Source organism: Macadamia integrifolia, chromosome 8, assembly GCF_013358625.1.
Source record: "Macadamia integrifolia cultivar HAES 741 chromosome 8, SCU_Mint_v3, whole genome shotgun sequence".
Taxonomy (NCBI): Eukaryota; Viridiplantae; Streptophyta; class Magnoliopsida; order Proteales; family Proteaceae; genus Macadamia; species Macadamia integrifolia.
In genome coordinates, this window is record NC_056564.1 from 17038432 (window position 1) to 17052876 (window position 14445).

A 14445-nucleotide genomic window follows, 5' to 3' on the forward strand; every position below is an offset into this window, starting at 1 on the left:
TTCTTTTGAGAAAGTTTTCTTGTCCAAAGAAGAAAAAGGTTTTCCATCCACTAGCATGCCCTACGCCAATGCCTCTGTGTTCCTCTCTCCTCCCCCAATGAAATGAAATTTCTATCCCTTGGCAGCCTATGCCCACACCCCATCTTGGCATAAGCTACACTCCTAGCAAGAAAACATCCTCCCGTCCAAATACTAACTGTTACCCGCTACTGAGTTTATGAACATACACAAAAGAGCAAGCGGAAGAAGAGTTGAAGACAGTAGGTCCTATCTGATCTTACTTTGGCCTTATCTGGTCCAATCTGCCCTGATCTGGAAGCAATTATATTTTCCGATTGGATCCTAGTATTGGGATGCCACATTCCACAGATGCCGATTTTGACTAGTCAACAGTGGAGGAAGGAGGATGGTGGGTTTCAGCTTTAATCCTCAAGAATCAAGAGTGACAATTGCTGATGCCTGATCTAATCCAACCCAGAAGCACTTTTTTCTCTGTGACCGATGAATTGGATCATGCCATCAAGGTTTGGCAATAAGGCATTTGTTCTACTACTACTACTACCTCTTTAAAATGGCTTATTCACGCAATATAGCCAATGGAACGGGAAAGATTATAACATGGTTAATATAGTTAAAGAAAAAAAAGCTGAGACTGACATGGAATAAATAACATCAAAGGTGTATCTCCTTTAAACATTAGTAATTGTTCCCAAATAAATAGGTTGAAAGAGAAGACCCCTTTACTGAATTCAAATTCTATTAAAGATTGTGATTTATTTGTCAAGCAATGACAGGTGGTAAGGCATACAACTATAACTAGGAATACTAGCTGGATGGAGATTATTGATAAACTTCCACCTATGCAAGCAACAATTTACCTTCTTGCAGTGGAAATTGACAGGATCCCTTTTGGACCCAAAGCATTTGAACTTTAGGGTAAAGATCATAAAGAGATACGAAATACAAGATTGACATGGACATCTTTCCATACAAAATGCAATAGTGAAACACCGGGAGATTACTGCTCAATTCAACGACGAATGGTAGCTGTATGCAAAAAAATGGCAGAATAAATACCCAACTCACCTATCGAACCAAAACTTGGACTAGGATGCTTGTCGTGCAATCAGACTAAACAAATTTCAAGTTGTATCTTTGGGTTTTGTCTTCTGCTTCTTGGAATCCAATGCAGCTAACCCCGTGCCCAATCCAATTGGAGAACCTTCTTCTTGTTGGACAGCAATGGGGCCATTTTCTACAGCATCTCCTCGACCATTTTCCTTGGGGTTATCAACTTCTGGCTTTGGCTCTTTTGATTGTCCACTGTTTGGAACTTCAGGGGTCATCCCTGAGTTCATGATGTTGAGGAGTTGTGTGAGTGGTGGCAAAGCTTGTACAGGGACACCATGCGGACGCACAATGAGTCCCCTAGCAGCAGCTTTCTTCCTCACCTCTGCAGCTGCGCGGGCAGCTCGCTCATCAACTCCTCTTCCTCGAGGAAGGTTCTCCCCAATAATTGCTGCACTACGGGATTTATTCACTGGTGCACCAGCATTTCCAGACCCCACTGTGGTAGCAGACTGGAATGCCTGTATGAGGTCAGGATGGGCCTGTCATTGAAAATATTAGAAGGTACCCTGGATCAATACCAGATAGAAAGGGAGGTCAAGAAAATAATATCATTTGGATGAGTTCAAAGATATTCAGGTAAGAATGCATCAAGGGATGGAGTAAATGGTAAGTTCTTATGCTTTTGGGATTATCTATATGGGCTGCTTTCCCCAAATGAGGTTTAACAAAAAAATTTAACCCAACACTTCATTAAAATGTTGCAGAAATACCTTCAAGATATCAAGAGCCTTCTGCGCGGAGGCTGCATTCACTGCTTGCCCTTTCTGTTTCTGCGCATTAACCTACCAGAAGAAAGCTCCACCAGATCAAAGTCCAATAACATTAGTGGGAAATTATCATGCCCAAGCACTTCCGTTCCAACACCCGTTACAATAACCAGCATTTACCTGAAGTTCACGCATTTTAAAGTTATTTATCCAGTTCTGCGAGTCACGTGTCCTCGAATCTTCCTCCCCTAGTTGCTTAACAAGTATATCATGTGTCTTCTTTTCATGCTGTCACACCAAAGGATTGTTTCACCAAAATAAAACATTATTTTTCTGGTTTCATAAATAAAGCCCACCTGATACACCCCCAATACAGTAATAAGGACATGATACATGCCTGGAGTGACAGTTTGTAGGCACCCATACAGTTGAATGCAATGGCAAGAGCATGGTAGCACACAGCAGTTTGAATGTGTTCCTCGCCTAGAAGCCGCTCATTCTTTTTTAGAGCTTCTTGCAAATAACGAAGAGCTATATTCATCTTTCCAATGTCCTGGTACATCATTGCAACATTTATGAAAGTAGCGGCAACATCAGGATGGTCTGGGCCACAGGATAAACTTAGCAAGAGCAATGTTCGGGACATGTGCCTCAGAGCAAGCTCCGTTTGGTTGAGGCCATGGTAGAAGAGAGCCATGTTGCCGTAGCTGCAGTCAGGCAATTATGGATCGAGTAAGCCACTGAGCAATCAAAAAAGGAACAGAATAAAATGGTAAACAGTAGTGCCTGTGAGCTGTATCAGGGTGATCCAAACCAAGGCAGCGCTCGTTAATAATAAGCTCTTTATGCTGCTGCATGATGGCTCCTGCCATGTCTCCAGCATGATAAAGAACCATTGCAAGGTACCTGAAAATTTAAACACAGAACATCAGGACCAACCTTTTGAATGTAAAATCTTTCAACACCATTTACGTTTGATTAAACTTTCAAAGGCCATGGTATCAGAAACTCTACCAGAAGCCTTCACTCTCTCTTCCTACCCATCCCTCTTTTTGCGTGTTCTTTAAATGCACACCCTCTAATTACCAATTAGACAATATAAACTATCCTCCTTGCAGTATGTAAATAGGACTCGGATCCAGGATTTGAAAACCCAGGTCAGGATCCGGATTGTAATTGGCCAGAATCAGTCTGGAGACCCCCAGAACTGGCCAGAAGATGATCTATCCTACCGATTCAATTGGGATCGGACTGATCTGAATCGGCCTCGGCTGATCCTGTCCAATTTTCAAATCCCTGCTACCATCCCTTTGCTAATATGTCCATGCATTCAACACCCCAGCCCCCGTATTCTTTTGTAATCCAATGACACTCCAAAGCCCAAACATTTGGTGCTTTAGAAATTTAACATAGACAGTTTAAATCGGTACCACACTTCTATTTCATTACATGGTTCAATCATTAATATTTCATCACATGGTTCAGTCATTAAGTTACATCTTAACAAAGAAAGCAAATTGAGATTGAGGAGGAAAGAGCTGCTTAATGCTTGAGGTAATGAATATTACCGACAGCAGTTAGCCACCTCTCGATGCATGGGACCAGTAACCTGCAACCGATGAGAACACACATCAAAACTCAAAATCAAGGGCAAGCAGGATAACCCCAACGAGGGTTGTTCAATCAGAAAAGACCAACACCTCAAAATTAAGAGGTCATGATGTTCTACTATGCTTGGATCCTAACAAAAAAAAAAGGGGGGGGGGGGAATGTAGCGCATATAAATGGGAAAGATCGTACTTGCTGAAGTATAGAAAATGCTTCAGAAAATAATGTGAAAGCTTCAGAAAGCAATCCCTGGAAAACAAAAAAGGTGAAATTGCTTAGTAGCAGGTTTATATGTCTTCTATTTATTTGACAAATACATGCAGTTCAAATTTCAGATACGTTTAGGCTGACTAATGTGAAGCACATTGCACACCTCAGCCAATCGGATCTTTCCTGTTTCCACAAGATCCCTAGCTTCAGAACATACTGGAACCGAATGCTTTACTACAGGTTGGAGATTCAAGATATCTGATGCTTGAAAGGGTGTGGCTGAATCAAGATCATATATGCGAGCTGCAATTGTTATGCCGACCTGTTTAGGAAGATCAAGTTCAAGGTCAATACAGAACATATTACAGCACTAAAGCTAAACATAATAGAAACAATCTCAATCATTTGCAAACTGCAATTGTTTTGCCCACCCGTTTAGGCTATACTTTGAAACTAATGTTGGCATATATCTAGAAGACAGAAAATAATAATTTTTTTTTTTTCTTTTCTTTTGGTGGAGGGAGGAGAGGTGAGTGTGGAGGGGAGGAGCAAATCAATGCCAAAGATCAAGTGTTCACTTCATTACATATTGGCAGAGTATAGTATCAGATGACAGTAAGACAGTCCTGCTGGCATGAGGAAATTAAACTCACCTTTTGGCACAGGTTGCGAAAAACTGAGACTTTTTTCACGCACAATCTTGCATCCTCTGGCAATTCAAACTACATGAACAAAAATTTTATTAAAAAGATAGCATAAGGCATGAATAGATGATTCAGATGATGACTGCATCCTGCTTGATGATACCTGATACTTAAATTTTGCAAACTCCTGAATGTCAGTCCATAGACCATCTGAGTTAATATGCAAATATGGAGATTGGTTTTTTCCTGCAAATGCTCCACTTTTCAACCTTGCTTGCCCCCTAGATGAGTTGCCTGAAGCTTGGTGGCTTCCTTGGTCCTAATAAGGTTATAGCCAAAGGTTAACCACTAGAACAATATTAATAAACTATGGAAGAGGGGAGGTGGGAAGGAGGGGAAGGAGGAAGGAACAGTGACCAATATATAGACAGCACAACCTTGCACTAATCATCATATAATATTGGATCTATGTCCAAAAATTAGAAAATATGCTACTAACATCACGTCATCACCAATACTTTCCATCAAAAACAGCGGTAAACAAATTCAGAACATGTGTCCTTGCATTTCGTAGAATTGCTGATTTTTCTAGAGCAAAACGTTCCTGAGTAAGCTTTTTTCCCCTCAAATCCTGAATCTAAATGAACTACTGGCAGGATTTCTTTCCACTAACGCTATGCACTAGTACAAGACAAGACAAGAGAGTCAGCCCCATCCTAAGAAAGACTATTCAGCATATATTCATATGTTTATGCTAACATATGTATATATCAAATTGCTCAAGGAAACCAGCAACTAAAACAGAAAAACCTTCTCAGAACATCTGACACTCAATTTATCATCACGCAGTAAAAATGAGATGTAAAACAATGAAATGGAATGACAACTCAATAATCTACCCATAACCACATATATGGAACGACAAAAGAAAACAAAGGTAACGTCAGACCTTTGACATACCTTCTTTTGAGTTTTGGACGGCATACTGTTAGCACAACCTTTTTTCCCTCCAGGTTGACTGTGACCAAAGAAACAATTTAAGAAGTGTGAGATTGCTGGTCCAAGATCGTGATCTTGAGATTCCCGCAAAATATCCTGCATGGCCACGAAATGAAAATAAATATATTAGTCATCTATCGTTACAATAAATATGAAATTCCGGTTTTGCTCCCTCCATATAGGGTGAAAGTCTCAAAATCATACTTTGCACCAATGTACTTCCAAAGTGTGAGTCCACAAAAGATAAAAGACTCTTCTTCATCAGTGATAAAACTACAATGACATATATGACACATGTTTATTCAGTTCATAGTGCCTCGACCAAAATTATTTTTGACAGGTGCAAGGTGACTTCCTTAGCCAGAAAAAAATATTATAGCATAAAATTTCTTAGATGATGACCTGTGCAGAATGTACCGCAAAAAGTTGAAATGCCAAAGCTTGAAGTGACACAAATGCAACAAAATTATAATCTGGCAACACCATAATAAGCACTATTAAAAATATGCTTGGAACTCAACTCCAGTGGTAGGCAAGATTTTCATCTACCAATTCTCAAATATCTAATGCAGCTTCATTTACAAGTCTATGTAGTCAGAGAGATGTACATGTTTGTAGCAAAGCAATCTTATACAGCTACAAATACAAATGTAGCTTCAAAGAAAGCAAGAAATGTAGCGCACACGGAGCAAGTTTGGTTAGTTAACCTGAACCAGAACTGATCCAACAGCAGCTTTTGCTTGGTTAAGTTGGCACTTATGCTGATCCCCCCCCCCCCGGGGGCACTGTCCAACCAAAACCAAAGTCGCAGCCCTAGCAGTAGTTTCTAAACCATGACAGAGAAAGAGGAGTACTACATACTATAAGAACTCGCAATACAAAAAAAGAAAGAAATGGCAGGCTCAGATAAGAAGAGAATCATCTGGGGTCCAGCATCAGAAACCAGAATGCAGATTTCACAATCTCCTCGCTATCACCAAGGAGTATTTTTCTTGTCCACATGTAGAGCGTTAAGGGTGTCTTGATGGGTAATGCAGTCTTCCGAGACACTATACTCGAAGTGCCTCCATGTAATAGTGTCCCGGAAGAGAATCATATAGGGTCCAGCATCAGAAACCAGAATGCAGATTTCACAATCTCCTCACTACCACCAAGGGAGTTTTTGTCTTGTCCACATGTAGAGCATTAACGGTGTCTTGATGGGTAATGCAGTCTTCCGGGACACTATCGAAGTGCCTCCATGTAATAGTGTCCCAGAAGACTCCATGTAAGGGCCCTAGATATAGTTAAATAAATTACTGTTAACTGAAGAGGGTGGAAGTTCAAATTGAGACAAAAGCTGGATATCTCTAATTCAGAATGTCTATATTTTATTTTTAGCTTTTTTTACTTCAGAAGTCAAATAAACAAGTATCAGTAAAAATTCAATCCAATACATCAACACTGGCTAAAAAATATAAATAAAAACAAATATAAAATAAGATGTAAGAGTAGGTCAAGCTGATCACCTTGACAATATGTTTTGCAGATCTAACAATGACCTCACTAACACAGAGATCCCATATATGTGGTAAATGTTTGGTCACATTAGCCACCTGGAAAAATATAAATAATGAGAGGAAAGACGAGATCTTTTTTATAGATAATATCATATTATCACTCAATATCTTTCTATAGTATAAAGTGAGAGAAAGAGAAAACAATTCCAATGTGAAATAGATTGTCTACAGACACCATGTTCAGATATTCTTACTTTTCCAATATACCGGACATTGATTCCATGAGCATGGAGTGCTTCTGTCAAAGTCTGGCCATCCATGGGTGAAACCTCAAGTGTGCAAAGATCTTGTACAAACTTGGGGAGCACAACATCTGTAAGATACAAACCAACCTTCCTCACATTTTCTTCATCTGCAGTTGTCTCCTGATGAACAGAGAGATGCAAAATATTAGAATAAAGTAAGAGTCACTATGAACCTAGAGAGAAGTTTTGAAGACTCACCTCTTGAGTTCCAGCCAACTTAAACTCAGTGAATACATTAGGATTTAAAAGTACTTCCTCACATAATGCACCACCCTCAGCAGGTGAAGAATTGCAGTCTTTGGCAGCCTTAATGTCCTCTTTACCTTTTGTACTCTATGGAAAACAATACACAAGCAACTTAATTTAAGAGCCAACAGTGGAGTACAAAGCCACAACCTGATTCATTACATTTGTGAGATAAAGCACATGCTCGTGTTTCAAACATGATAAACAAAGCAAGAACACATACATAATTTCATAATAACATTGCAGTGATTAAAAGACTAATAAAGTAATAAGAAAGGCTAAGAACCATAGTTGTCAAAGCATCACCCAGGTGCAGCCTAGGCGACAAGGATTTTTTGGGGGCCTACGCGTTCCACCACCTTGTTGCATTGAACGCCTTGGTGTTTTTCTATTATTATATAAGACTAAATGCCTTCTCTAATGTTTTGATTGGGTTTGTGTAGAATGTTTACATACAGAGTGATGCATGGGGTCATACCATATACCAGGTACATTACACTACTATACTCTACCACACTTGTAACTGAGCCTAATGCAGAAAGATCCAGGACATTGGAATGCCCTACTCATACAGAACCATACACCAGAGATTTACATCCAGCAACTTCATTCCGGACCTCACCCTTCTTGAAGTTTCACTAAAACATTCACAAAGGCACCTTCTATCTTTCCCATACCATGAGCCCCTAGATTTCATCAGAATGAATTGACAGAAAGGGGATCTATTGGTATGTTTATCCAGTGTAAGTTGTAACTGGGAATGGCTCGGACCATCCATGAGACCAGAATAACCACTATGGTTCTATTAATATCCATAGTCGGAGTATTATGTCATGTTCATCCTTCGGAAAAGGGAATTCCTCACACCGTCTATGAGACCACCATTTCCAGGGAATTGTGCATTTCAAGGACTATAGCAAGGGCCACATGCACGAGGGGCGGCAAGGAGCAATTACAGAGCAAATGGCAGTGAAAGGACAGTATAAGAGAGAAGGAATAAGAGGTCATGTAAATTTTTTTTTTTTTTAACCAGAAAAAAAGAGCATCCCAGTGCACAAGGCATCCACAACTGCAGGGTCTGGGAGGGCAAATTATTGAAAAAAACACAATTTTTTAAATATAGATACTGCCGTATTGTGGGTGAAAAGAGGAATGAGGCAAACATGCACCCAACTTTGGGTCGCCACGGGCCCACAAGAATGCTGAATAACTCAGACTACGAGTGTAGTGGTAATTCGTAATTTCTAGAGTGGTTTAGAACCATTTTGGTTGAGAAACGCAACTGGCATTTCAGAAAGCAATAGTGAGTTTAACAGAAACAGATTAAGGAAGGGCTTTTCTCAAATTAGTTCTCAGGAATGGATTTTATAAAAGAGATCAGTACTAGAGATGTAACGCAATTCTCAAAAAAAAAAATTTTAATAAATAAATAAATAATAATTTTAAAAAAAAAATTGGGCCTTATATGTAGTAGAACACAAAAGAAGTCTCCTCCTACCTCTCGAAAAGGTAGAGACCTAGCGGTAAACCAGTCATGCTTCTGGCACATGAACTCTTAACATTAGATCCCCAACTGATAAGAAAATCTTGGTGAAGGTGAGTTGATGGGTTACTGAATCCAACCAATTAACACTCATATTAGTCCACAACAAAGCAAAGATCGAGTGCAGAACTAAGCCTGGAAGTAAGACAAAGACCAGATTTGGTTTCCAACCTCAACCTCATAACAGAGACGAATTCAAGGGTAGGACCCTAAAGAGGAGGATTCAAGCCCCAGAGTTTGAGGCTGAAAAGATAACCACTGAGAGAGAGTGATTATCTCTATGGTTGAACCTCATTAACGCTGAAACAGAGTTACAAAAGCATGGCAAGAGAGAAAGAAGGTCAGAAGAAGTAAAGGTGGAAGAACATGAATCAAACCTGAGAAGAGAAGATCAGGGGAGAAGAAGTAGAATAGAAGTACTTGCGCACTCAAAGCTCTTAGCAGCAATATCAACGATAATTTCATTCCATTCCAACTCAAAATTGTTGGGTGTAAATGTGCATAAAAAAAAGGATAAAAAAGATTCTTATTCAAAAACAAGAACTGAAACTAAATTTGACTCCAACTCTAAAATTGAAGTAGAGTTTGAATCCGACTCCAGAATTCTTTTCCTACGGCTTTATCATCATGAATAAAATTAATGGAAGAAAATTACAAGAAAAAACAAATCCTAACGTACCCGGCGTGAAACTAGATCAGTATCACAAACAGAATCTTTACCTGAGAGTTGGAAGGTGCCGCATCTGCTTCTGTGCTTGCCTCCAAACCAACACCGTTAATAGCAGGAGAATCACTGTCTGCAGGGATCCGAGCCTGAAAGCCTGAAGCTGCAGCATCTGCCTCAGTGCTCACCCCAACACCACCATTTACAGATGGAGAATCAGTGGTTGCAGGGGACTCAACATCAGTTTTGGATCTACCTTTTGACTTCTCTGCAGCTTCAGCCTTGCTTAGATTAAGCCATGCTAAGATTAGAAAGGGAACATAAGAATCTGGTCTCAAATATTATTAACATGTGAATAAATTTTCAAATCACCTGGCAAAAGGAAGCAACAAGTTCAGGCCTCAACACACAAAATCGAGATCCAGGCCCAGTATAATTTGCATCCCGAGGCGTTACTCTCATCAGATCCAAAAGGTAATGCCTAAAAAAAATTATTTCGATCGGTTGGGGAGAAAGGAAGAGGAGTAAGAATTGCTAGTAAAGAATAACATATTTCAATGTACAAGGTAAGAATGAGGCTGATGCTGGTTAAACTCAATAGCAAGAAAGATCAGATCATGCACAAAGTAAGTCTTTCACAATTTACATTAACCACTGCTTAGAACCTTCATTAGGTATCATATATAGGCTAGGTGGGGAAATTTTTCTAATGAATAGGGTACTTCAAGATGTTTTACTTTCAGGAAACTGTTCTAATCTTTAAGGATATTTTCTTTTCCAACCTTACCAGAATATATGAATATTACAAAACAGAAGGTTTGATGATAAGAATTAATCTATTCCTCATAGCCAAATTATGTGCCCATTATAGTTCCTTATTGGTTGATAAAATCGTGCAGCGCGGGAAAATTTTAGCTACCAGGCAACTAGCAGAGTGAACTTAATATGAATGGAAATTCATCAATGGCAAGTTATAGTCGCATAAATGCAGGAATTAACTCATATCTTGTTTTTAACATTTTTGCAAAGAGCATATGTCAGACTATAATACAACCGAAAGCCCTACCGGCTATGTTAGTTTATCTGCCACATGGATATCTATTGGCACTCAAATTAACCAGACATGCTGTACACATCATCATATAATCACATGATGAGATTCAACCCAAGTAAATTATATTAGAATGACAGGAACAATTGAAAAAACAAAAAAGCGCCATACATGACTGATATAAACACTAAATTTGACACTGGCGTATCAGGATATCCATTCACCACCCGTCCAACAGTCAAAATGACGAAATTATTAGTCCACATAGCAGCAATAGGAAACAGAGACAGAATGTCACTGCAGTGACATTAAAACATCCCAAATTTTCAATTTCAAAATTGCACTTCACTCTTAGTAAGTAGGTTGGGACCATTTTTCTTTTGAAAAAAAAAAACACAGCCCAAAAAAATTTCCATGCATAACCAGCAATTCAACTCAACTCAACTATGCCTTTTCCCAAGTGCCAATTGAATGGGGTCGGCTACATGAATTTTGTTCCACCATTCAACTCTACTTAAGATCATGTTAGTTGTCAAGCTTAGGATATTCACATCACCACACACAACCAGAAGCATATCACAAATGAAAAAAAGGGTGAAATTAGCGGTTACCTATCATCACTACCAACAATGCCCTTGCACTCCACAGGAGCAGCTAGTTTGACAACATTTCCAGATCCATCAAGAACCATATGTTCCTTCAAATGAAGGCGTTTAGCAGCTTCTAGTACCTAAGGAAGCATAAGCTTAACATTATAACAAGGAAAATAGTACCTAAGGGGAAGCATAAAGGTTAACCATTATAAAAAGGAAAACAACATAAAGAATAGTACAGGAAGAAAAGTTTTATGATTATTGGAAACACATCAAGTTCCTTACTAAAGAAACATTAAATTTAGAAGACGATCCCCAGTTCAATCAAAAAAAATCCATCCAAAAGAAGAAAGTGGGTGTTGTATTAAGCTTCCAAAAGCCGGTGATGCAGATTAATTACCAAAATAGGCTTGTTTTATTAGGAATAAGCCTAGGGTTGGGTTCCATACATGTTAGGCCGTTGATCCCATGTGTTTTGAGTGTAATAGACCACTTTTATGGGTCTAAAAGGGGGGCTCTAAGATTGAGTACGGGATTACTAGTTAGTTTCCATTTTCATTAGTTTCCTTTTTAGTTGGGTTTGATTTGAGTTATATTTGTTTCCTTAGGAGTCAAGTTATTAATTGAGTCAAGTCATTAGTAGTTAGTTTCCTTTTTCAACTAGTTTCTAATTTCAGTTTTTAGTAACTATTGTATTAGGAGAATATTTGGTTTCCTTTTTGAGGAACCTTCTATTTTGTAATTCCCTCCTCCATTAACATTATAAATAAAGAAGAGGAAGCTCCTAGAAGCCTAGAATGATTTTGATAAAAAAAAAATTAATGGTTGTTGTTATTGTCTTCTTCATGAAGAGTTGTCTTGTGTTTGATCAAGGCTGAAGGAATTGGTGTTTGATCAAATTGACTCTTTGCGGCGTGAAGTCCAAGAGATCTCTTCAACTATTCTTTCTTTCTTTTCAAAGTTAATTACAAGGTTCTTCAAACAAGGTAAGGGATCTGAACTGCTTTTGATTTCTGATTCTGGAAATCTCAAGTTTCTCTCCTGCTGCCCCTATATTGTTCTAAAGATCCAGCCAGCCGATGGCCCTCCCCTTTTGATTGATTGTTGGGTTTATTAAGAGGGAGGTTTGACCTTAATTTGGGACCAATCAGACCATGGGTTTGTCTGATCTGAGGTGTTAAATACTTCTGGCCAACTGTGTTTCTGCCCAAATTTCAGATCTGGTTTGACTTACCTGCTCCTGTGGTACTTGTTTCTGATTGTGGCTTATCTAGTACTCTATACCTGCTGCTGGTTAGTCTATTTGTTTGGTGTAATCTCTGTTTCAGAAATTCCAAATTCTGGGTTTGAAAATTCTGGTCTACAAGGATTGTTTCTCTTACTTCTGGACTGTTGTTTGCTGCCTAATTTTGGGTGATTATTGGTTGTTCTCTGGTTTATAAAATCCTGCAGTCTTGGGTCTGGTTTGGTGGTCCAATCCATCCCTACATTAGCCAGCTTGTGAGAAATACTGCATCCTCACTTCAATATTGATGCATTCATATTACTGGCCATACAACAGCACATACAAGGTAAACTTGACAGTATTATGGCAAATCATAACTTCAGCCACTGCTGGATGTTTATTTATGCTTGAATTAGCAATTTAGCATTCTCTAAATTTCTGTCTTGCAAAATACCTAGTGTTCTGCATGATATCTACATATATCCCTATTTGTCTCTTCACATGATTTCAACTAAATTTATGTCTTTTCCAAAAGTGTCCTTCAATTGGCCACAAGCCTCAATTCTTTTGCCCTGAAACATTCAAAATGCGTAAAAGGTGACATAGGCTACACATGGACCATCTGCCCAGATGCCAAAACCACCAGATGTATTCCAGCTGACTAGATAAGATGGGCTAAGCTGTGACCACCAGTTTGGTTAGCCAATTTTTATTCGCTCCCCGCCCTCCCTCCTTTTAGACAACTTTCAGTATTATCTAAATAGGAAAAAGATGTGTGCAAGAATGAGAAGAAAGAAAATTCATCAGACATGGATAAAAGCCCCCCCCCCCCCAACAAAAAAAAAGAACACTTCATGTGCAGTTTAAAAGCCCAATCATTAGCTGATGCAGAATTCAAGTAAAGACACATTGTTTTGGGCTAGGTTTAGCTTTTAGGGTCCAACTGAACCTATGGTTCATGTTTGGTTTAAGTTAGGCTTAATTTGAGTGCCCAATGGGTTGCATGGGTCATGAGCTTAATATTTCTGGGTGCACGATTGTAATGGGCCAATTCTCTAAGCACAAATATTAGGGATTTGGTTGTGAGGGATTCCTCCTATGGTCCTACCACACATATGGGTTTCCTACTTTAGTAATTGATATGGACTAATAAATAAAAGAAAAGGGCCTACATCCTACAACAATTGTACTGTTGCCATAGTTCCTCTTAGTTTCAGACCTGGATTTCTACAGCAGATAGCCTTCTATTAGTCCATCAAGTCCCAGTTTGTCGGCAGTATACTGCATGATCTTAAGTCCTGTTACAGGCTTACAGCATTGTTGTCCCCCTTTACTTATATTTCCAGCAAGTTGTTAAATCTGTTCGGTACTATTTGGATACTAAATCTGTTCTGAGTTTTTAATATGGTTTTCACTTGCTATTACTTAATTTTCACTAAATTTATGTAGTTATTCAATCTCAGTTTCTAATTTCAGCAACTTTCTAATTTTGTAATCTCTAAATCTGGCCTTTGGATCAACTCCAAACTTTGTGACCTTGATCCATATTCTCTCTCTAGGCCATTTGATATGAACTTGGATCAGATCTGAAACCCCTCGGCCAGGTTGCTGGTTTTTCTCTATGTCGGGCATTGTTTGACCTTCAGCTCTAGATGCTTGCTGGCTATTTAAATCCTAGCCACTGGGTAATTAGATCGCCACCATTAACATATTAACCAGACACCATGCCGTCAACAAGAATATTTGCAACAGAAACTTGATGTCATCTGAGACTCCAAATGAGTTCAAGTGAAAGAATTAGCATCACATACATTGTGTAAAGACAATTGTCTAGTAGTTAAGACATCATTCATGAACTGCATGTATTTGATCACAAACTTATGGGAATGCAAGATCTGGATATGTTATAATGAACTGTGTCACTTTATTCACCTTTCAACTACCTGGTAGTTACTACTCTCTATTTGAAGTTTCAACTACAGAGGCAAGTTTCTAAACCCTGTCACCCCACCCCACCCCA

The 14445-nt window shown here is 38.9% G+C and overlaps 1 protein-coding gene across 1 annotated transcript in view; it reads right to left on the bottom strand.

The window, feature by feature from the left end:
* Positions 1–660: 660 nt before the first annotated feature.
* The window catches only part of LOC122086758 (clustered mitochondria protein), a 24105-nt gene continuing 10320 nt past the window's right edge, over positions 661–14445 (bottom strand). Inside the window, exons 11-27 of the mRNA XM_042655729.1 lie at positions 11219–11337; positions 9929–10037; positions 9613–9837; positions 7302–7436; positions 7053–7223; positions 6808–6894; positions 5261–5395; positions 4464–4619; positions 4310–4378; positions 3820–3978; positions 3639–3695; positions 3407–3447; positions 2625–2744; positions 2236–2545; positions 2019–2126; positions 1842–1913; positions 661–1610 (exon numbers count right to left, since the gene is read on the bottom strand). Of these exons, the coding sequence (XP_042511663.1) occupies positions 1143–1610; positions 1842–1913; positions 2019–2126; positions 2236–2545; positions 2625–2744; positions 3407–3447; positions 3639–3695; positions 3820–3978; positions 4310–4378; positions 4464–4619; positions 5261–5395; positions 6808–6894; positions 7053–7223; positions 7302–7436; positions 9613–9837; positions 9929–10037; positions 11219–11337 (2541 nt within the window). The 3' untranslated portion in view covers positions 661–1142. The remainder of the gene's footprint in view (positions 1611–1841; positions 1914–2018; positions 2127–2235; positions 2546–2624; positions 2745–3406; positions 3448–3638; positions 3696–3819; positions 3979–4309; positions 4379–4463; positions 4620–5260; positions 5396–6807; positions 6895–7052; positions 7224–7301; positions 7437–9612; positions 9838–9928; positions 10038–11218; positions 11338–14445) is intronic.